At 47.8% G+C, this 19,701-nt stretch overlaps 7 protein-coding genes across 17 annotated transcripts; 4 read left to right on the top strand and 3 right to left on the bottom strand.

Moving 5' to 3' along the window:
• Nucleotides 1–376: 376 nt before the first annotated feature.
• LOC9648797 (MICOS complex subunit Mic60) lies at nucleotides 377–3,532 on the bottom strand. Of its 2 annotated transcripts, XM_002976178.2 has the most exons (12): nucleotides 3,457–3,532; nucleotides 3,300–3,401; nucleotides 2,286–3,236; nucleotides 2,005–2,232; nucleotides 1,881–1,958; nucleotides 1,728–1,820; nucleotides 1,563–1,682; nucleotides 1,425–1,502; nucleotides 1,204–1,374; nucleotides 1,052–1,153; nucleotides 739–995; nucleotides 377–685 (listed from the first exon to the last, which is right to left on the bottom strand). In XM_002976178.2, exons 1-11 carry the CDS (start codon nucleotides 3,466–3,468, stop codon nucleotides 741–743), a joined length of 2,190 nt encoding a protein of 729 aa, XP_002976224.1. In that variant the 5' UTR covers nucleotides 3,469–3,532; the 3' UTR covers nucleotides 377–685; nucleotides 739–740. The 2 variants fall into 2 exon arrangements, with proteins under 2 accessions (XP_002976224.1, XP_024537118.1); XM_024681350.1 differs by lacking the exon at nucleotides 377–685 and having other exon boundaries at nucleotides 687–995.
• A 568-nt stretch (nucleotides 3,533–4,100) lies between these two features.
• Nucleotides 4,101–6,931, top strand: LOC9648796 (probable trehalose-phosphate phosphatase D). 5 transcript variants are annotated; one of them, XR_002993068.1, is made up of 13 exons: nucleotides 4,101–4,299; nucleotides 4,659–4,762; nucleotides 4,943–5,269; nucleotides 5,328–5,468; nucleotides 5,526–5,597; nucleotides 5,650–5,772; nucleotides 5,820–5,978; nucleotides 6,030–6,107; nucleotides 6,179–6,248; nucleotides 6,306–6,376; nucleotides 6,427–6,519; nucleotides 6,591–6,728; nucleotides 6,793–6,907. XR_002993068.1 is itself a non-coding variant. In XM_024681212.1 (12 exons), exons 3-12 carry the CDS (start codon nucleotides 5,012–5,014, stop codon nucleotides 6,654–6,656), a joined length of 1,131 nt encoding a protein of 376 aa, XP_024536980.1. In that variant the 5' UTR covers nucleotides 4,101–4,289; nucleotides 4,659–4,762; nucleotides 4,943–5,011; the 3' UTR covers nucleotides 6,657–6,931. The 5 variants fall into 5 exon arrangements, 4 of the variants coding, with proteins under 4 accessions (XP_024536980.1, XP_024536981.1, XP_024536977.1 ...); XM_024681212.1 differs by having other exon boundaries at nucleotides 4,101–4,289; nucleotides 6,591–6,931; XM_024681213.1 differs by having other exon boundaries at nucleotides 4,101–4,294; nucleotides 6,591–6,931.
• Nucleotides 6,902–8,773, top strand: LOC9648689 (UDP-galactose transporter 1). 4 transcript variants are annotated; one of them, XM_024681206.1, is made up of 7 exons: nucleotides 6,902–7,043; nucleotides 7,112–7,168; nucleotides 7,287–7,412; nucleotides 7,517–7,766; nucleotides 7,823–8,030; nucleotides 8,104–8,335; nucleotides 8,448–8,773. In XM_024681206.1, the coding sequence occupies exons 1-7, from the start codon at nucleotides 6,912–6,914 to the stop codon at nucleotides 8,631–8,633; spliced, it is 1,191 nt and encodes a 396-aa protein (XP_024536974.1). In that variant the 5' UTR covers nucleotides 6,902–6,911; the 3' UTR covers nucleotides 8,634–8,773. The 4 variants fall into 4 exon arrangements, with proteins under 4 accessions (XP_024536974.1, XP_002976365.2, XP_024536975.1 ...); XM_024681208.1 differs by having other exon boundaries at nucleotides 6,983–7,043; nucleotides 7,112–7,222; XM_002976319.2 differs by lacking the exon at nucleotides 7,112–7,168.
• On the top strand, nucleotides 8,700–11,660 carry LOC112348525. 2 transcript variants are annotated; one of them, XM_024681204.1, is made up of 4 exons: nucleotides 8,700–8,758; nucleotides 8,843–9,380; nucleotides 9,462–10,607; nucleotides 10,680–11,660. In XM_024681204.1, exons 2-4 carry the CDS (start codon nucleotides 9,369–9,371, stop codon nucleotides 11,577–11,579), a joined length of 2,058 nt encoding a protein of 685 aa, XP_024536972.1. In that variant the 5' UTR covers nucleotides 8,700–8,758; nucleotides 8,843–9,368; the 3' UTR covers nucleotides 11,580–11,660. The 2 variants fall into 2 exon arrangements, with proteins under 2 accessions (XP_024536972.1, XP_024536971.1); XM_024681203.1 differs by having other exon boundaries at nucleotides 8,716–8,758; nucleotides 8,853–9,380.
• Nucleotides 11,661–11,772: 112 nt separating this feature from the next.
• On the top strand, nucleotides 11,773–13,316 carry LOC9646527 (probable beta-1,4-xylosyltransferase IRX14). Its single transcript, XM_024681205.1, has 2 exons — nucleotides 11,773–12,691; nucleotides 12,745–13,316. Exons 1-2 carry the CDS (start codon nucleotides 11,958–11,960, stop codon nucleotides 13,202–13,204), a joined length of 1,194 nt encoding a protein of 397 aa, XP_024536973.1. The 5' UTR covers nucleotides 11,773–11,957; the 3' UTR covers nucleotides 13,205–13,316.
• Nucleotides 13,317–15,775: 2,459 nt separating this feature from the next.
• Nucleotides 15,776–17,874, bottom strand: LOC9648688 (bifunctional riboflavin kinase/FMN phosphatase). Of its 2 annotated transcripts, XM_024681355.1 has the most exons (12): nucleotides 17,759–17,874; nucleotides 17,651–17,709; nucleotides 17,441–17,602; nucleotides 17,196–17,385; nucleotides 17,019–17,149; nucleotides 16,898–16,967; nucleotides 16,771–16,836; nucleotides 16,550–16,710; nucleotides 16,401–16,496; nucleotides 16,196–16,347; nucleotides 16,058–16,141; nucleotides 15,776–15,995 (listed from the first exon to the last, which is right to left on the bottom strand). In XM_024681355.1, exons 2-12 carry the CDS (start codon nucleotides 17,670–17,672, stop codon nucleotides 15,873–15,875), a joined length of 1,257 nt encoding a protein of 418 aa, XP_024537123.1. In that variant the 5' UTR covers nucleotides 17,673–17,709; nucleotides 17,759–17,874; the 3' UTR covers nucleotides 15,776–15,872. The 2 variants fall into 2 exon arrangements, with proteins under 2 accessions (XP_024537123.1, XP_024537122.1); XM_024681354.1 differs by having other exon boundaries at nucleotides 17,441–17,709.
• A 235-nt stretch (nucleotides 17,875–18,109) lies between these two features.
• LOC112348565 lies at nucleotides 18,110–19,071 on the bottom strand. The gene is made up of 5 exons (XM_024681356.1): nucleotides 18,849–19,071; nucleotides 18,664–18,801; nucleotides 18,409–18,564; nucleotides 18,222–18,360; nucleotides 18,110–18,163 (listed from the first exon to the last, which is right to left on the bottom strand). Exons 1-4 carry the CDS (start codon nucleotides 19,065–19,067, stop codon nucleotides 18,283–18,285), a joined length of 591 nt encoding a protein of 196 aa, XP_024537124.1. The 5' UTR covers nucleotides 19,068–19,071; the 3' UTR covers nucleotides 18,110–18,163; nucleotides 18,222–18,282.
• Nucleotides 19,072–19,701: the final 630 nt, after the last annotated feature.

Here is a 19,701-nt window from a genome sequence, read left to right as displayed (position 1 = left end):
TGAGACATTCTTAATAGTAATATGAAGAAACTAAGCCGCGAACAAGCAGTGTGGCAAAACAAATGTAAGAAATGCAGAAGTAGTCAAGAGCACATAGTTCTCCTAGTCTAGTGTATATTGGGCAAATGCAATTCTCTACGACAACAAGCTTGTTGCCCTAACTTCCAGAAGAATTATTACTAAGAGCACAAGAAATAGCTTAGATTGTGCCATTGATGTTGCAAAGAAAAGAAATGTACACCCTAGCCAAGTGAGATTGAAGAGAAGGCTTGCAGAGGCAGCTTTTAAGCTTGATGCCAACATTAGGCATTATCTTTAAGATATTCTTAAAGGTGGCCATCAGCATAAAAATGCTTTCCATATATGACAATGGCTATTTGTTGGCCGTATAAAAAAGGTGGCCGGGCGGCTTTATTAGGGCAGCCATGGACGAGTGGTGTTTAGTGAACAAGAGCGCATCGTCAGACGAAGTTCGCATCGTTTTCCCTTCTTCCTCGGATGCACCACAGCCGCCGCCAAGGCCAAAGCATTATGGAAAAGCCGTCAAGAGGAATAGAATCTCGCTGGCTCTCATCGCTGCTCTACTTCTCTTGCTCCTCGTCACCTATCTCATCTTCTTTGTCAATCGCTTGCCTGTGCCCCTCCCTGGGATTCTAAAGAGGAAGCGCACAATGGCGTCTTCTATCTGAAAAAATCGCGTTTCGATGTTTTTTTGATATAGAAAAGAGTTGTTTATACCTCTAGCTTGCTTGCTCGCTCTCACTCAGTGCCAGTGCCGCTGCGTGAGCTCTCAGCAGTGCGCAGGCCTGTTCCGCGACGGCTCTGTTTCGGGCCTGAGTGGCCCATTCCCCGGCAAGCTTATCGGCGTTTGTTCCAGACAAGCCCAGCGAGAGGACCTCGGCTGCGTCGAGAAGCTTGCCGCTCGCCACGAAGGCCTGGACTCGAGCGAGGACGGCGTCCACTCCAGAGTCGAGATACAAAGCGTGATCAGGCAACTGCGTACACGAGCTTGTAAGTCACAATAGCAGTGGTTTGATCTCATAGATGCAACCTTGAGGGCCGAAGCGAGACGAGCAATTAAGTGGCACAAGACTCCCCCGCCAGTGGGGGGCATCAATGCAAGTTCCCTCAATGCTCCCTCCATGTCTTTCAGCTGCAAGGTATAAGACTTAACCCAAAGGGAAAGAGAAAAGAGAATATTACCTTTCTGTCCAGCTCTGCGGGGGTCAAGGTTCCCACTTCCAATACCTCTTTTGGCAGTGTCGTCACTGCAACTTCCACCAGCGGGTCGCCACCGGCTGATTTTAGAAGTGACGTGACCTCTTTCTCAATGGGTGCTCCGTTTTGCAAGGCGTCCTCCAAAGCGAAAGCCCCCTGACAATGATAATGTAAGTGATCACGTCCAAGAAAGCTGTGGACATTACCAAAGAAAGCTGCCTTATCTCGTGGCCCTCACGGGCTTCTTCCGATTTCGCTTCCAAGGCAGCGTTCATAGCCTCCATCTACAAAAGACGTGTTTCAGCAGCCAAGAAAGAATAAAGTTACAACACTTTCTTACGGACATGCACTTTAACACTACCAATGTCGTTCAAAAAGGATGCCCGTTCTTCTATTATTGCAGCAGCCGATTCCGCCTTCGCACGAAGCTCAGCTTCCTCCAACTGCCGTTGAGTTTCTTCGTCCTGAAAAAATATGGATGACTACCGATACAAGAACAAAATCAACACCTTTAGTTTCATTTTTTCTTGAAATCTAGACTCAGCTTCCTCTTGTTGCTTCTTCAGATGGCTGACATGAGTGAGCTTCTGGTTCTCCATGCCCTGTAATAAATATAAACGATATTTCATCCATCCATTGGAAATTGATCAAGAACCACGTACCTCCCGAAGGCGTCTGATCTGCTCTTGGTACGACGAGGCCTTCCGTTCTGCACCTGTCAACTCATGTTGGAACTTCTCCTGAACAAACATTCAGGCATCAACACGCTTCCAAAAGAACTAAAACCTGGAGAAATTGTAGCTGTTCCTTGAAAACCATTGCATCAATCTCTGCTTGCCTTTGTTCGGCTGCATGAATGGCAGCGACAACATCCAATCCAGTGCTTTTCGGGGTAGCACTGTCATCAGATGCCACCAAGTTTCCCTTGTCGTGCCTTTGAACAAGATCGTCGTGGCCGCGCTGAATCAAAACAGGTTCTGAGATATCTGCATTTCCTTCTCTTATTTTCACTACCTATATGCAGAAAGATTAGAAACAAACGAGGTAGAAATGGAAAGAAAGTATACCAGATTATCGTCAGATACAGTTATCTGAGCTTCTTCATCCTCCGATTTGCTGACGATAATAGAAACCTCTTCATGCGAATCTGGTTCGATCTCCACGACAATTTCTTCCGAGGGGACCTCTCCCTCGATAACTTCTACTTTTCCTACTACCTCACTACTTTTCCCAGTCTCGGTTTCGTCCTTTTCAGCGTGATCAGAAGCTAATGACTCCACCGGCACAGTTTCCACTGTGATGCTATCAGGCTCCACCACGACGTTCACAACAGCTTCTTCTTCTTTCTTCTCTGTATCACCAGAATCAGTTGCCACGGAACTCCCAACCTCCCCAGCTGACTTCTCATCCGCGTTATGCTGATCAGGAAGAAAGCCAGCATCACCGGCATCCTTCCCTTTATCTCCAGCATCTGACGATCCGTCGTGAATTCTGGGGAACTGCCAGTAGAACAATCCCAGCACCACGCTTCCGACAGCCCCGGAGGCCATTAACACCTTCCACGTACTCGGTTTCTGACTCACGCTAGAAGTTGCTTGAGATACTTTCTGTCCGGTTGGAAGAACAGTTCTGGTCACAGGAGGAGGCACCGTCTTCACACCACCTGGAGAAACCTGAGCTTTCTGACCTGGTGGAGGAGGAGAAGCTTGAGTTTTGTGGACGGTGGAAGGTGGAGCTTGTGGTTTCTGGCTAGCAGGTCCAGCAGCTTGAGATACCTGAGGCTTGGCAGCAGAAACGATAGGTTTTGCTGCGCCGGCGACTGGAACTTGAGCGGGCTTTACTGGAGGTTTTTGCACAGCCTGTTGTGGATTCGAGGTCTTTGGCGGCGCTCCAGCTGCTGGCTGGACTTTCGGCGATCCAGCGGGAGTAGCTTTATTCGTAGCTTCGGATTTTTGCTGCCCGGCCTCTTCCGCTGTTGGAACCTTTGCAGGACTCGAGAAACATCTTCGCGACTCGTTCTAGAAAAGAGAGAAAAGAGAAAAGATCGCAAGGCAATGTAAGTTTCAAACCTATCAAAATACCTCATTGATGCGAGCGAAGGACTTCGATAATCCAGCGTAGAGGCTTCTTTTAGAGATTCGATGAGAAGCCCGGCCTGAGACGATCATCTCAGAAAGAAATCCCTGCGCCAGAGCAAATCGAGCTTACACAAAGCGCGCTATCGATGCGCTGGATTACCTGGAGACGCATTGGATCAGCTCATCCCTTCCTCCGCGACCTAGGCGACGCGCTTAAACCCTAGCCAAGTTCTCACGAAAATACAATAAAGAGAATATTCTATTATACCACTTCTATTAAACCTTTTGACTTGTGGTAATTAACAAGTTTAAAGGTAGCCTCCCCGTACGAAATACCAAACGATACGGAAGGTCAAGATATCCCAAGAATCTTCACTGTTGGTCCTTTACCTGATTCTTTCGATTATTAAAATCTCTATGATTCTTCTACAATGCGATGCTTCTATTCCCGCCAATAATTAGGAATTTCCTATTGATTATCTGGCCCATTCACATTGTGCCAACTCCACTCGCGTTCTTTCTAATAATCTATAAAGAATATTGCTCTTGGGCCCACGTGGCTATATATAATATGCCCGACGCAAGGTTTAAAAGGTGCCACTTGGAGACAGAATATCCGCCTAACTGGCAAAAGTGCATCGGCCAGCCGTCGGATTTGTCTTAATCCAACAGTGTAAAGCGCGCACGAGTGTGAGAGGGAATGGAGGCCATCGGCCGCCAACGGATTAACGACTCACGTTGTGCCACGTGCTCCAATTACCTTTGCTTATAAATATAGTATTTCGTTTGGTTTTCCCCCTCTTTCTTCTCTTTGGCATTCTCGGAGTCCTCCGCCTCCGCCTCCCTCGGGCGAGGATTTCTAGGGTTCTTCGTCCTTCGTGAAAGATTTCGTCGATCTGGCCACGAATTGCTCGAATTGCGTGACTTGATCCTGGCGCCAGGCTGATATTTCCAGGATTTGTTGGAGGCGCGGGCCAGAGCAGGCAAGGCGGGGTGAGGTCAGGTCAGGTCTGGTCCGCATTCATTGTCATTGTCCTCGACTAGGATGGGCGTTCTTTCTTTTCGTCTCTCGCTTTTCCAGAGTTTGGCTGGCTGCTTGAATTTCTGGTGAGAGCCAGCTGCATTTCCCTCCCTGTGTGATGGGATCCCTAAATTTTTACTGTCTGTGTGTGTGGATTTCTTGGCATATATACGCTACGTCGACTTGGTCCTGTTTGTACGTGAGTTATGTATGAAACTGTGGCAACTCTTTTTCTTTCTTTTCTTTTGTTCTAGCTCCCGTGTCTGCGTCTGGGAGTTTTTAAGTGATTCGTAGCGTGCATTATTGTTGTTGCTTACGGGGAGCTCATGTTGTCATCGCAGATTCGGAAGTGCAATTTTGTTTGGATCATACTTCAGACTTTTAAGCTATAGTTACGTATCAAAGATAGTACAGTATTAAAGGATCGTCGTATCTAAAGCAAGAGGTAAATTTTATTATCTTCGGTTTTTTTCCTAGTTGCGCTGTTGCCTGTCTACTGGTCCACTTTGGCAGTGTAGCTTTCGCTCCTACATTGTAGTCCATTATTTCGACAAGTCTTGTTTGTTGCTGTGTGGTGGCGATAAATTGCTTTGGTTTTGAACCAGTTCTCTGTTCTTCCTCCTAGGAAACAAGCTGCACGAAGTATCTAAGGTCGCAGGGGATCCTTCGTACAGCTTGACTGCCGCTTGCAGCCATGCCTTTGAGTTCCGAGCAGGCAATTCTCTTCACAGAAGCTGCAACTTTCCCATCGAAATGTTCACCTCCATCGGGCCCTTTGTTTGCTCATTTTTCTGCAGCCTGGAAGAAAACTTCTGTGCAAAGCGATTCTGTCAACGGCTGCCTTACTGTCATGAGAGCTAGCTCGCCTCCACGTTCTAAGGAAGAGGCTCACATAGACGCGCTTAAGGAGGGGCATCGACTTCCTGGAAATCCTGACTACTTGGACTGGGTCGTGAGTGCTCTGTTCTTTTTATGATTTGCAAGGTACTACTTCGAATCTGATTGCGCAGGTGGAACATCCATCGGCTTTGGACTCATTCGAAGAAATTGTCGATGCTCTGAAAGGAAGGCAACTTGCGTTGTTCCTCGATTACGATGGAACTTTGTCACCCATTGTTGAAGATCCTGCGCGGGCATTCATGTCAACGGAGGTAAAATAAAATACATGTGTTTTGCTTCCTGGTTGTGAAGTAATTCTTCGGTTTCAGATGCGATCGGCAGTGAAGAGCGTGGCTAAGCTGTACCCGACATCGATAATTACTGGAAGATCCAGAGAGAAGGTGAATCATATATATATTTGCAACTCCTAATCTTCTGATTTTGATGTTACAGGTGTATGAATTTGTTCAGCTGCCAGAACTTTACTACGCAGGCAGCCACGGGATGGATATTATGGGACCTGCCAAAGGTTCTCATGGTGTCACTGTTTCTGGAACACTGACAAAAAATCAAGAGGTTTGATATTTTTCCGTGTGCCAGTATTTTCACGTAAAACTGTGCAGGGAGAAGACGTGGTTTTCTTTCAACCCGCCAGTAGATTTCTTACCACAATGAGGGAGGTTTTCGACATTTTGGAAAGGCAGATGAGTTTCATTGAGGGAGCCCGCGTTGAGGACAACAAGTTTTGTCTTAGCGTACATTTCCGCCAAGTCAGAGAACAGGTGGGAGTTGTCTTGTCTTTTTCTTTTGTCTACAACCGGAAGCCGTTACAGGATTGGCAATTTCTAGCTCAGGAAGTTCAGAGCGTTTTGAAGAGATATCCTGAATTATCCATAACGCACGGCCGAAAGGTTTGTGCCGCTTGTGATTTTGTCTATCTTTTTTGTTTTAGACATTGCGTGACTTGGTTTCAAACTTTTAGGTACTCGAAATCCGTCCATCCATAAAATGGGACAAAGGAAAAGCAGTCGAATATCTTCTAGAAGCTCTTGGTAAGTGTTTGCTACTTTTTTGTTGAAGATGCGATCTTTAAACTTCTTTGGTTGAAGGCCTAGGCGACAGCCGAGATGTTCTGCCGGTCTATATTGGGGATGATCGAACGGACGAAGATGCGTTTGAGGTAAGTACAAGCTCATGGTTTTCCAGTCTAAAACTCCAGTGCATGTGCAGATACTAAATAACAAGTTTAATGGCTACGGGATCCTAGTTTCCAACGTTCCAAAAGCAACAGGAGCGACTTACTCGTTACGGGACACATCTGAGGTACGTTGATCTATCACATCCAACTTCCGAGGAAGGAAGGTTCTCAAAAGCTGAGCTTGGCGGGCTCGCAGGTTCAGCAATTTTTGAAGCGCCTGGTACAGATTGAGAAAATCGAGAAGAACTATCACAAGCTGTGAGCGACCGAACCGAAGGCTGGCATTCGCACACGCTGCGCAAAGAAGCGGAGAAGCGCCAATGCGATGGTGGTGGTAGTCTGCTATTCTTCTCTCGGCTTTAGATGATGATAACGGGTTTTTATATTTTTCTCCATAGGTACTAGCAGCGAGAATAAAAAACGAACTGTGAGCGCGCTAAAAAGCTGTTCATTGCTCCTTAGCGAGTAAGCAAGAGAGTGTGACTATAAAAGTGATGTAAGCTTCTGGTGGGTTGTCATGTATTTCCTATTGTTGTACGAGACCTTTTCTCTTTACTTCTCTCTCGCTTCTTCCTTGTATCACTCACTTTTCAAGCTTACAGGAAGATCGGGAAGGTCGATCCTTCCAGCATTTCGGTCCCGCTTCAAGGTACAAACATTTTCTTCCTTTCCTTTTTCTAGGTATACCATTTCTTGTTTCGGCTGTGTGGAGCAAAGTGTTGCTCGCTTGGGCTATCGCAAGGAGAGATGAGCAAAACGGCTGGCTCGCTCCAGGTGCAGATCTGTGAAGCGTTTCTCTGAATTGGAAAGATGGGCTCCGTCAGAAGTGTAGCAAAAGAAAAGTTTGGAGAGAAGGAAGTGGTTTTCTAATGCCTTTGCTCTTGGTGTGCAGGATAAAGGAGGGACTAGGAGCTCCAAGATGGAAGGCAAGAGGAGCTTGAGCATGGGTGTTGGTGCTATACTTCTGTGGTGGTGTTTCAACGTTATGACGGTGGTCTCAAATAAGTGGATCTTTCAGGTAACTTTGGCTTGTGAAAGAGAGAGACACAGAGAGAGCCAAGAACAAATACGAGAGACAAGAAAAAAAGTTTACTTCCACTGACTTTGCATGCCGCTTGACAGATTCTCGAGTTTAAGTTCCCTCTAACAGTAACAATCATTCACCTGGTTGTTTCTTCAGTAGGAGCCTTCATCAGTATAAGCTTGTTGAGATTGAAACCTCTGATCCATGTAAATTCTGTAGATCGCGCTCAGAGGATACTCCCTATGTCACTTGTCTTTTGTCTCAACATCGTGCTGGGTAATGTGAGCCTGAAATACATCCCGGTTTCCTTCATGCAGACGGTCAAGTCCCTCACTCCAGCCACAACTCGTAAGTTTTCTGGTTTTTTTTTTCGTTTTGTTTACTTGTACCTGGACTTGGATTAGTGATCTTGCAGTGGCTGGTCTGGGGGAAGGTGTTCGATCGAAAAGTCTGGCTCTCGCTGCTGCCTGTTGTGGGTGGCATATTACTGGCCTCGCTCACGGAGCTTAGCTTCAACACAATTGGCTTCTTCGCTGCCTTCTTCGGCTGCCTGGTTACGTCCACGAAGACAATCCTAGCAGAAAGGCTTCTACACGGCTTTAACTTCGACAGGTATTGTTGAAACGTTGTCGGAGTTTTAAGTTTGTAGCTGATGCCTTCTTTTCTCTGTTTGGGTTTTGCACAGCATCAACACTGTCTACTACATGGCTCCAAACGCCGCAGCAGTTCTTTGTCTGGTGGCACCGTTCGTAGAAGGCGGCGGCGTTTTAAGATGGATCCAGGAGCAGGAGTCTCTCGGCATGCCGCTTCTCGTCCTCGTCGGCTCTGGCGCTGTGGCCTTTTGTCTCAACTTCTCGATTTTCTACGTGATCCAGTCCACGACAGCTTTAACATTCAATGTCGCCGGCAACTTAAAGGTATGCTATAGACATTTCAATTCAAAAAGAAAGAGAGAAAGCTCCGGTCGTTGGCTCGTCAGCTGTCTCGAGCTGCGTTCTAACCTCTCCATTTCTACTACTATCTTTGCAGGTTGCGGTGGCAATTGCGGTGTCGTGGTTTGTGTTCCGGAATCCAATCTCTGTCATGAACGGGATCGGCTGCACGATAACGCTGCTGGGATGTACGTTCTATGGATACGTGAGCCACAAAGTCTCCTCGTCGTCCACACAGCAGATCCAGCAGCCGGAGGAAATCCCCCCAGCCACCAAGGTGTGAGTTCTCGGAGCAAGGTACTTGGGCTCTCCTTCATTCATTTACATTCCACCGAGCTAGAGCTAGAGATATAGTTCCAGGCACGTAGCTAAGTTCTCCATTCTTTCGTACGAATGCCTTAAAACCAGGTTGGTTCGATTGTCTGTGTTTCGTACGCTTTCTTTGGTTCTTTTTTTGTCTCACTTTCTCGTCTATCGTGTGTGTCTGGTGAGATGTCGGCAGAGATTCGCTGCGCGGCAGCTTTCCTCGAGCAATCTCTGTGTGGAGCAACGTAAAGAAAAGCGACGATCAAAGCGACGAGAGTTTCGCGAAATCTCCGTCGCTTGGCACGGAAAAGGATGTGGCAACGAACTAAGCTAAGCGGTATGGAAGTGAGATTCGAACCCCCGTGGAGTCCAAGCAAGAAAAGATAAGAGGAGGAAAAGTTTTCCATGGAGGGAGGAGAAAGATTGGCCTTGAAGGAGATTTGGTGGGAAGTAGCCAGCGGATACCAGACTTGGGCATATCGTGTTTTCGTCGTGGTGTGTTGTGAAAACCAAGCTTTGGAGCTGGCATTTATCGCGCGTGCTAGTACCAAAGCCTTGCAATTTTTACCACATACTCCCAAGAACATTACCTCTCTTCTATCTTCTTCTATCTTCTAGCAAACCTTTCTTCCTCTATGATTCATGGAGGACGAGCTCTAGCAGCGCCGCGCGCAATCCATTCCTCGTCAATGCAATCGCTTGGACTGGAAGAATGCTTCACAAGGTTGGCCAAAATCTCGTCTTGGAAGAAGAAGGAATCTATCTAAAATTCGCTCTTTCTTCTTTTTTACTCTATCCAATCCAGGGCAGGGGGTGCAAGAACGAGGTCGAGGCGGGCGACGCGCGGCTGCTCAAGCCATGGATCTGGGGCGAGGAATTCCGCGGCGTCGGGGACGCAAAGAGGGCGCCCGCGCCCGCGAGCAATGTCGGTAAGAAGCAGCTGGATTTGAATGCGCCATTGCTGTCGGTGCGAAGGAATCGAGATGGAGCGCCCGGGGAATGTGGCTCTCGCGGCGATCCCAATCCTCGCAATTCCGCCAGGACTTCCCGGCGCAGCAGTAGCTTCAGCCAGCGGCCTCTGGTTCCATTCTTCACTTGGGAGCTGCCACCGCCGCTGCCACCCATCGAATCCATCGCTCTTCGCGAGGGAGACGATCGCGCTGTGACTGGCGATGGTGGAGAGCAATCAGATGCTACTACTGCTACTGCCCTGGTGCTCGCTCCACCTCCAGAGACAACGAGCAAGAAGAAAGGAAGGAAAGAGACGACGAGCTTCTTGGAGTTCGCGGACGCGAGGTCGGACTTTGCTCACACCGAGACGCTGTCGATTGCTCCAACTTATATGGTGAGTGAGCTTGGGGGAGGAGAGGAAGAGGGAGAAGATCGAGAAGATGGTGGCGAGTGGGATTGCAACGAAGAGGAGGCTATGGCTATGGTGGAGTATAACTCCAGCGATCGAGATATGATCATGCAAAGGTTCTTGCCGGCGGCCAAGGCGGTGGCTCGCGAGACGGCGCAGCAGCAGCAAACAGAGTTGGCGTGGAGGAGGCCTTTGATCGCTCATCCTTCTCCGCAAGGCCACCAGTATCGCAAAGAACAACACCACCATCCACCGCCAAGGCCGGAGAAGAAAAGCTTTGCAGAGCTGATCAAGATGCATGACGATGCTGGAAACTCTCGGAGTGAGACGAGGAGGAGTGGTGGTCTTCGCGACTCGGAGGGTGGCGACGGGGATCTCTCCAGCCAGCGCTACACCACCATTGTTGGCAGCGTTTGTGGTTTCTTCCCGCTGCTCAGGATGATCCAAGCCAGCGGCAATGAAGGCAGGGGATCTTCTTCTTCTCCTCGACGAGCGAGAGCTTCAAAGAAAAAGTTGGAGGTGGAACGAGAAAGTCTTGATTGCGAAGATGACGGTGATGAAAGCTGCAGCACGGAGTGGTGGAGTGACGAGGTGAGTAGCAAATTCTTTTACGTTTCTTCATTTTTATTCCAAACTCTTGACACAAGTTTGAGCTTCCTTCAGGGTGGCGATGGTGGTCGCGATGAGAATGATCTCGAGGACGAATCGAGCGAGTTTCGGAAGAACACCAGTTACTTGGCTTGCCGCTACACTCCATCCCGCGGCGGTCTCAAATCTCCGGCCATGGTGGAGAGCAAAGGCTTCCTGGGAATGCCGAGAGACCGACGAGTTGGATCCACGTTCATCAAGCGAATGTATCCCATCGTCAAGTCGGACAGCAAAACAGCCGCAAAGTTCCAGACAAACAGCAGGAACGCTACCAGCAATCCAGCGAATGGAAACGAGAGCGATTCGAGCGAGTCACTCACGTCGATCCAACTTTCGAGACGAGCTTCGAGGCAGAACTCCTACAGTGGCGGCCTGGCCACGGAGAAAGTTTTCTGCCTCGACACGCTCGATCAGATGCGGCAGGGAGTTCTCACGGAAACTTTCGATCCAGCCAAGCCCGTCAAGACGATGATCAAGTCGTCCAGGAATAAGAGCGCGAACGCTCTGGACGAGAGAGGCATTCATCCAGGCGTGGTGATCCCAGACGAGAGCTTCTCGTCAATGGGATCCAAGCAGCGTGTGGAGGAAGATCGGCTGTTCATCTACGTGCCTTCCAAGACCAAGATCACAGCCAGTTCTACAGTCACACCGAGATCATCGAAGAACAACCCCTTCGGAGAAGCCGAAGATCGCGAGGATCACGACAAATCTCCATCAAACGCGAGGATCTACTGGGGAGAGAGCGATGATAGTCGTGATCTTCGGGAGGAGATCGATGCTGCTAGCATTGCTCTTCCGGTTCCAAGAGGACCCTCTGAATCGTGGCTCAGGGAGAAGCTTGTCAAAGCTCCAGGCAAGCCACCTCTCGCGAGAAGGAACCTTTTGGTCTCCACGGGGAAGTCCGCCAACTTTTAGTATACGATCGTATAGTATCAGCCAGGTGGTCCATACGGCAGTGGAATGAATAAAACCCCATAGCTAGTGTGAGTTGGCAAACACTTTGGAGAGAATGATGGGCTATGCCACCTTTGCTGGCATTTGCAGAAATTAAAAAGAAAAACAAGAAAAAAGACCCTGCAAAGCAGGGAAATTTAATCAAAAAGAATGGAAGAAAGTTGGCCATGCCATGAAGCCCGTGACTTTAGTACTGAGGAAACACTGCCACTGGCATCGCACGCCCCAGGAGTGAGTTCACGCCCTCCACAGCGTTTCTCCTCCATCGATCGATCGACTTGTCCAGCTTCTTTCTCTCTTCTATCGATTCTTTCTCGAGGAGGATAATGCTAGCAATCAATGAGCAGTGGCTCTTCTCTGATGATTTGGAGTGGATGGAGCAGTGGATTCTCGTCGATCGCGGCGTTGGGCGTGTCGGTCCATCTAGTGGCTTGCATCGCGAGCTTGATGCTGGGGATGGAGCTCTCCTTGATCCTCTTCTCTTCTTCCAGCGATTACCACCGCGCCAATCGTGGTCAACCCCTGTTGCTAGAGTCCACGATAGCTAGCCATGGAGCCGGAGGAGCTCCAAGAATGGCTATGAGCGCGGCCGGTCCACCCAAGACGATGGCGAGCTCCTCCCCCTCGAGTTGCGTCCATCCGGGTCGCCACCCGATCATCGTCCGCCCCTGGCCTCACCCAAATCCGCGCGAGCTTGCCGCCGCACAGGCGATCATGGATCGCGTCCAGCTCGAGCAGAGAAGGGCGTTTGAGGAGGAAGAGCTCATGAACAAGAAGCAAGAGGTGATCGTGGTGACCACGCTGGGAGATTGCAAAGTTGGCCAGCAGCGAGAGCGAAGAATGCAAGTGTTGCTCAGATTGGGGGCCATGGCAAACACTCTGGCTTGCGCGGCCTCGCGGGCCTCCATCTCGTGGATCGTCATGGAATGCTCCAATTTCACGAATGATCACCAAAGAGACACCACGAGAGAGGTTCTCTCGAGGAGCCGCGCTACAAAGTTTGCGCTGCTGGAGCCGCGGATGGATGATCTGGCTTCTTCCATGGCGTTGTCGAGAAGGATCCAAAGTCTCAGGTAAGTTCTCTAGAGTTATCTTTGCTATAAACCAGATCAATCTTTTTGGCCAGTTTCATACGAGAAAATAAGATGGAAGGCATCATCGTCTTCATCGACGAGCACAGCACCGCCAGCCTCCATCTCTTTGACGAACTCCAAAAGGTGGCGAGGGTAGCGGCATTCCCAGCAGGTCTCGCAAGGACCTCACCACCTTTACATGGAGTTTTCACTCAAAGAACAACCTTTGGCTCTGCGGGGAAGCTAGTCAACGGCTGGGAGCTTTCGTCCAATTCCTCCAACACCAGCATTGTTCAAAGTGTCCCCGCTCACGAGTGGACTGGATTGGCATTCAATTCCAAGATGCTGTGGTCGGAGGAACGATTTTCGTGGGCTCGAGTTTGGGACGAGTGGATCATGCTCTATCCAAATTCTACGGTTTTTGGAGAGCTCTATGGGCTCATTAGAGACATCAAAATCGTAGAGGTGTTGGGGAGCGACGAGGTTTTGCTATGGAATCAGAGATCCATTTAAAGGTTTCTCGATATTCGATGTGGAGAAACTTTGGAATTATTGCTATCTTCATGCAAGAGGCACCGGGATCGATACCCGACATCTCCATTTCTTATTTTTCTAGCTTTTGCAAATCTTGTATAGCAAAAGATGTAATTGCATGAAGACACACTTGGCAATGTATGAAATGCATGCTAGACCATAAACCTGCTTCACCAAGCAAGCAAATACTTGTTTGAAGGTTGTCTCTTCTCACCATGAAGGCTGCTCTAGTGTTTCTTGTGCTTGTGTTTGTGAAGGTTGCATTGTCTTCTTCAAAGAGGGAGTTCTTCTCTGTCGAAGTTCATGAACAGCAAGATTCACATCAAGCTCAATCAGTTCCCAAATTTCTTTTGCACTCTGTGGAAGACAGTGATGCTATTGGGCAAGGTGTGCGCAAGCACATGAACAACAACAACAACAATATCAACATCCACATCAACTTCAAGAATAAGTGTGATCGTGCCGATTTAAAGGATGACATTCATAAGGATGACCAGAGAGAAGAAAAACACAAGGAACAGAGAGACAATCAAGAGAAGCATAACAAGAGAGAAGACAAGGACGAGAAGAAAACGTTTCCCTATGTAGAAAATGTAGTAGAACTTTGAAGGAATAAAATCAATCATCATCTCCAATATTGCTTAAAACATATGATATTCCAAACTAGAAGGTCTTGCCTTCTAGAAGCCGAGAGTAGTATAGAGCTAGGTCTGTCCAGAGTTTCCACATGCTCATCGTCAAGAAATTTCCTAGTTAACAGAACATAAAGCAGAAGCTTGCAAATTTTGGGATGTAGCCCAGATGGTAGAGCGCTCGCTTAGGAACCCTGATAAGCTGATAAGTTCTAGCTTTTGACTTCATGACGTGTTTGTAAGGTTGCATTCAAAGAGCTCTTGTCATGAACAGCAGGATGCAGCACTGGATTAAGCAGCTACCAATTCTCCTTTTTCACAGGAACAAGCTTTGATTCAGAAGGAAAGGATGCGATCGTAGGCGAGCACCCACGCCTGGAGAGGTACAAGTCGAATGCGTGAGGGCTGACATTGGAGTGGCGGATGGTTGGTTTCTTGTGAATTCTCGATGTCAAAGGATGTCTTTATAGCGGAAGGATCGTATTTTCCTGAAGTTACAAGGTTAAATAATAATAAAATATGACAATGTTTGCCGAAGAGACAAAACGAGTTTTGGAGCACGGAGTCGGCCACGCTCAACTTAATTCTTAGACTCGCGATGGAGCGCAAAGCCCGTGAGATTAAACGCAGTAAAAAGAGATCATAGGGTTTATATGTCAATGAAGGCGTCTTCGGTAAACACTGCTTGCCAGTGGTATAACAATGGAGAATCTCGAGCGCCTCTTTCACAAGTATGCTGACGAGTTTATTGTAGGGCCTAAGCTGGATGGTTATAAAGCTTAGTGGCGGCGCCGCCATCTGAAGCTGGAAGTTTGGTGTTGAAGCCATTCCCGATCCAAGCTCACTAGATAAAGATTCGATTTGGTATTTTGTGTGAAGGTCCGCTAGACATTACTGTGGAAATTTTCCATGTTCTTTCTCACTGAGTTCGCTGCCAGCAGTCCTTCGTAGCTCCTGTTCTCTTAATGCGGCGATCCCAACATGATCAAAATCCCTGCATTCTCTCTAAGATCTTGCTTGATCCCAGAAAAATCCTTGAAAGATAGAAGAGCCATTCATTCGATTGCTAGCTCCTGCTAAACGAATAAAGGATAGAGAAAAGCTTCCAAGAGGAGTACTCGATTGCATCAGCTGGTATGCCAGTGGCAGTGTTTCTTTGTAGTCAAGTCAGGGGCATCCAATCTTTTTGGATCTTTCTCTGATGAATTCTCGTCGATTTCGGCGCTGGACGTTTGGTCCATCTAGTGACTTTCCTCACGAGCTTGACACTGGGGCTCCTTGCTCCTCGTCTTGTCGACATCAGTGATGTCAACGTTTTCTACAAAATATAAAGCGAGACACTGTTTAAGAAGCTTATATATATATTTTCCTGTTCACGCAAGCTCATGCCGGAGAGATTGAGTCCTCTAACCACTCCAATCCAGACGCATGGATTGGTACTTTGCTGCTTCCAGTCGTTTAAGATCCAGGTCGTGTTACTCTCCAGATTGGATTGAAACTGCAAAAGAACTGCAACCTCGTCCTCAGACTACCAGTGACGCCAAGGAAAAGAGAAGCAGCGAAAACCATCTTGTAGTATTCATCTTTGAGAAATTGAGACGCATTTTCCATGATACTCACATGGAAACATAAGAACACCTGTGCCCGCGAGAAGTTGCCGTAGATTCTACGTTAAGTGGTCCTTGAAGCTGTTAGTCAATGAAAGTCCACATAGTCTTTGAAGATTTGTTTTGACTAATATTGACTATGTAGTGACTGTCGTTGACATTTCGAGCTTTTGTGAGCTCAAAACCTCTACAATGACGGCTCTAGATTTTCTTTCCAGAATTGCTTGGTTCTATCAGCGATTCGTTGAAACATCCTTGTTCTGCTACAGCTTTAAACGCGTGGATCTTAAGGAGCATAAAAAACACGCGAGAAAATGCCAAGAGTGTTTGGTTTCTTCTTCCTTTGGCCCAAGTTCGCCAAAGGAACTGTTATTTCCATTTTGATTCGATGATCGTGAACACTAACACTTACTGTTGCAAGAATTTGTCCTCCTTAAAAGCCGAATAAGGTGGCACGTCAAGAGCCGCCTTGGCAATACGTCCATCTTCGTGGATCTTGTTAATCAGATCCTCTAGCGACGAGAAATTGGCCTGGACAGATCCAACCATTGTCGTCAGATGTTTCTGAAACGACATGGATAAAGATTGTTTACCTCGGGACGAATGTAGCCAACAACAATGAGCCGGAGCTCCTCTCCATAGAAATCTTCCGGAAATTCGTGCAATAACCAGGGTTCCTGTAGTAGCAGCAACTGAGCTTCTTTCCTAACAAACGTAAAACTTGCACTTACCACTGTTTTTTCTGCATTGTCGAAATATGGATTCCAGCCGACGCTCATCACCATCTTAAACACTCCCTTGTCCGAAAGCCTCGCCCAGCCTAGATAAATCCCGCAAACTTGCTCTGCTAGTTGCTTGGAGAATGCTCCAGTCGGGAGATTCGCTGCACGGAAGTAAACAAATGATCAAGACCGCCTTGCAAGAAGTTTTACGTACCAGTGGGAATTCCGAGGACTTTGGAGCCTCGACCAAAGCCTCTGATCACGGGTCCAGAGATGTACCAGGGCTCTATTGGCAGCGCATTTGCTATCCCTGTTGAGAATCCATTCGATCAGGACTGAGAAAAGTTTGATGAGATGACTTACAGTCTTGAAATGGAGGAAGTCCCCATAGCTCTGGTTTGAAATCCAGCAAGGACGAAATAATGTGGTCAGCAGATGCGTACAAATGACGTGAGGCCTTGGATGGCAGAGACGGAACAGCCACTACTTTCATTCCTGCTGCTTTGCCTGCTGTGATACCAGTTCTATAATATAGGATAGTTAGCACAAAATGCCAAGAACTAACTTGGAAGTTTTGAACTTACGGAGAGTCTTCGATGACAAGGCAGCGGCTTGGAGTGGCATCGAGTTGTTTAGCGGCCTCCAAGAATCTGGGAACATTTTTTTGCTTACAAAAGCCAGGAAAAATAAATAAATAAATGTGCCACTTACATTTGTGGAGAAGGCTTGGGTTCTTGGACCTCATCCCCAGCCACAATCACCGGAAAAGTTTCAGCCCAGCCTGAGAAAAATTGTAATATGTAAACGAACGCTTCTACCCGGATTGAGTTACCTGAATGTGGAGCGAGTTTTTCTGCAATAAAACTCCGATAACTGTTCGAGCCGATCGCAATTGGTATCTTGTGCGCAACTAAATGTTTGAGAAGACGATTAGCACCTGGGAGCGCTTTAGCGTTTCGGAACCTGTAAACGACCTCAGAAAAAAAGGAAGCTGTAAAAGATTTACTACCTTCCACGTACTAGATCCACGGTTTCAGCCAAAAACTGCTCCGGAGTGCAAGGAAGCTCGTAATCCTCCACAATCGCGGCTGCAGCTTGAAGAGGCTTCTTGCCAAGCCGCTTCTCCGGGTTCCTCCCATCCCACTGTTTGCCGTATTTAGCTACCAAAAACTCCTCACACACTTCGTCCACAATTCTCTCTGCAAGGCAAGGACGATGGTGTCGGAGCAGCGACGCAAAGCAAAGAAAACCCACCTGTGTCTAACAATGTCCCGTCCAAATCGAAAATCACATTCGACATTGGCTCCTCCATTGCCAAATTGCTACCCTTGCGCACAAAAAAGGTTAAATTCCTAAATCCCAACTCTCTAGTGGAAGCATATTGCGAGAGAATCTTGGTTCCTAGCTCTTTCAGTCCTGCTTGAATACAGATCGTGGTCAACAAAAGCTCACTGGGCAGCAAACCTTTTTTTAACTTGCAAAACATATGCTCTTCCTAGGTATTTGATTACAGTATCACAGTTCTGGAAAAAGAAAACTCTTAGTAGCAAGCACTGACACCACTTCACTTACAAGTTACAAGCTCTCCTGATGCGAAGTAAGACGCGTTTCTCAAAATCTGCAAGGTTCTGGGTTTATGACGAGCGTTGCAGCATAGGTGGTGCCACCCAGTCGATAGTTCCTAGCTCAGTGACTAACTTGGACACTCCCTCTTTCATAGTTTGAGTTCCTGTTCGGGTGTTATATCTGGTGAGTAAAAATTTCCGGTAGTAAAGTAGCAAACCTTGTAAATTTCGTTTCACTTGCAACAGATAATGTACCAATCCCTCGCAGGACTCCAAAATATCATTATACACTTGTCTTACAAAGTTCTGCAGGAACAAAAAACTTAGGAGGAGACACCCGAATGGCAGAAAAACTCACAAGTTCTTCCGGGCCTCCCATATTGCCGTAAAGAGGATCATCTATATCTTCTATCTGTCATTCAATGCAAATCAGAAGGTAAGAAGCAGCAAAAGATGCAAGCTGTAGTTACCAGTCGCGATTTACAAAAGTCTCCAAGCCGACGTACTTTGTGCGAGTAAGAAGTCCTCTTGTCAACAACCTCTTGCAAAACTATTTGCTTCAGCAAGTCCGACGCATTGAACTGCCGAATCCAATATCCGGCCGCAGCCCTGCATCCTACTCCAGTAATCAAAGAAAAAAACAAAGTTCTGTCTTACCTTGTCCATGACAATGATCAAATCCGCCTCTACGATGTCTGTGGGGTTCTCAAACATCTTAGACACTGCTCCATCCGGGAGCTTTAGCCCGCGTTCCTCCGCGACTTGGATAGCCTGAGGCTCGGGAGATTCACCGACATTGTACTCCTTTGTAGCCTATAAAAACAAGGCCATGAAAACGAAGAACAAACCACCAACACAAAGCTTGAGAACGAGGAAAAGAAAACTATGAAAAGGAAGAAGAGAAAAGAGAACCTTTGATTTGCATTCCACAAGGTCCGAGAGGCCGGATTCTTGCGCGAGCTTGTTGAAAATGGCCTCCGCAAGTATAGACCGGCACACATTCCCTTCGCTGGCAAACACAACATAGAGCCGCTCGCCCTTGCTAGGCTCCTGAGAGCTTCGATCATCACAAGAACAAGACAATGCAGGCGGCGTACCTGGAAAATGGGGCCTCTAAACACCGGATTCACGCAGCTCCGGCTCACATCCCACTCATCCGGCTCCGCGTTGTGATCCTGCGCCGCCGCCGCTACGAATTTCGCAGGCGCACACCCGCGGCGATGGAGATTTCGATGAACGCCGCAGCGATTCTCGCGCTGCTGCGCCGATGGAGGAGGAGAGAAGAGCCGCGCAGGAGGCAGCTGAGCGAGAGACATCGCAGCAAAGCCCTAGCTATGCTTGAAATATGGATATTCTTTATTCGTGGAGAATAAGGATATTCTACGAGTATGAGTTATGCTATTATTGCCTCCTTTAGGTTACAACTGTGTATTTAGCGACGCTATAAAGGATAAAGGATCGTGGCTAGGGAAATTCTAACCGGATGGACGTCCAAGGTCCAGATCTTCCTGGCGATCAGGGCACCACCATTGACAGCCTATCAGACGCTGTTCTTGCGCTCATCCTGGACAAGGTACCCCATACCAGGTTTCCTGACGCGCGTCACAACATCATGTACCCTCTGGTGAGCAAGAGGTGGCACAGAATTGCCAAGGAGGAGGTTGGTCTCGTATCAATCAATCTCAAGCCACGAGGCATGGGTTTCAAGCTGGTGCATCAATCCATCCGAAAGCTCCTCATTCACAGATACAATTCCTCTCTACACATGAACTACTCATGGATCACAAGCATTGCAACCACTCTGGAGGAGCTCACGATTGAGAACGAGGAGTACACGCTGTACAGCTGCTTTGATCTAGAGCTGGTCTCCAAGTCGTGTCCCAGGCTCAAGTTCGTGAGGTTTTACAGGCTTTGCTTTGTGCCCATGGGCAAGGAGCTCATGTACCGCAG

Source organism: Selaginella moellendorffii, unplaced genomic scaffold (assembly GCF_000143415.4).
Source record: "Selaginella moellendorffii unplaced genomic scaffold, v1.0 SELMOscaffold_30, whole genome shotgun sequence".
Lineage (NCBI taxonomy): Eukaryota > Viridiplantae > Streptophyta > Lycopodiopsida > Selaginellales > Selaginellaceae > Selaginella > Selaginella moellendorffii.
This window is presented reverse-complemented; position numbering and strand designations above follow the sequence as displayed.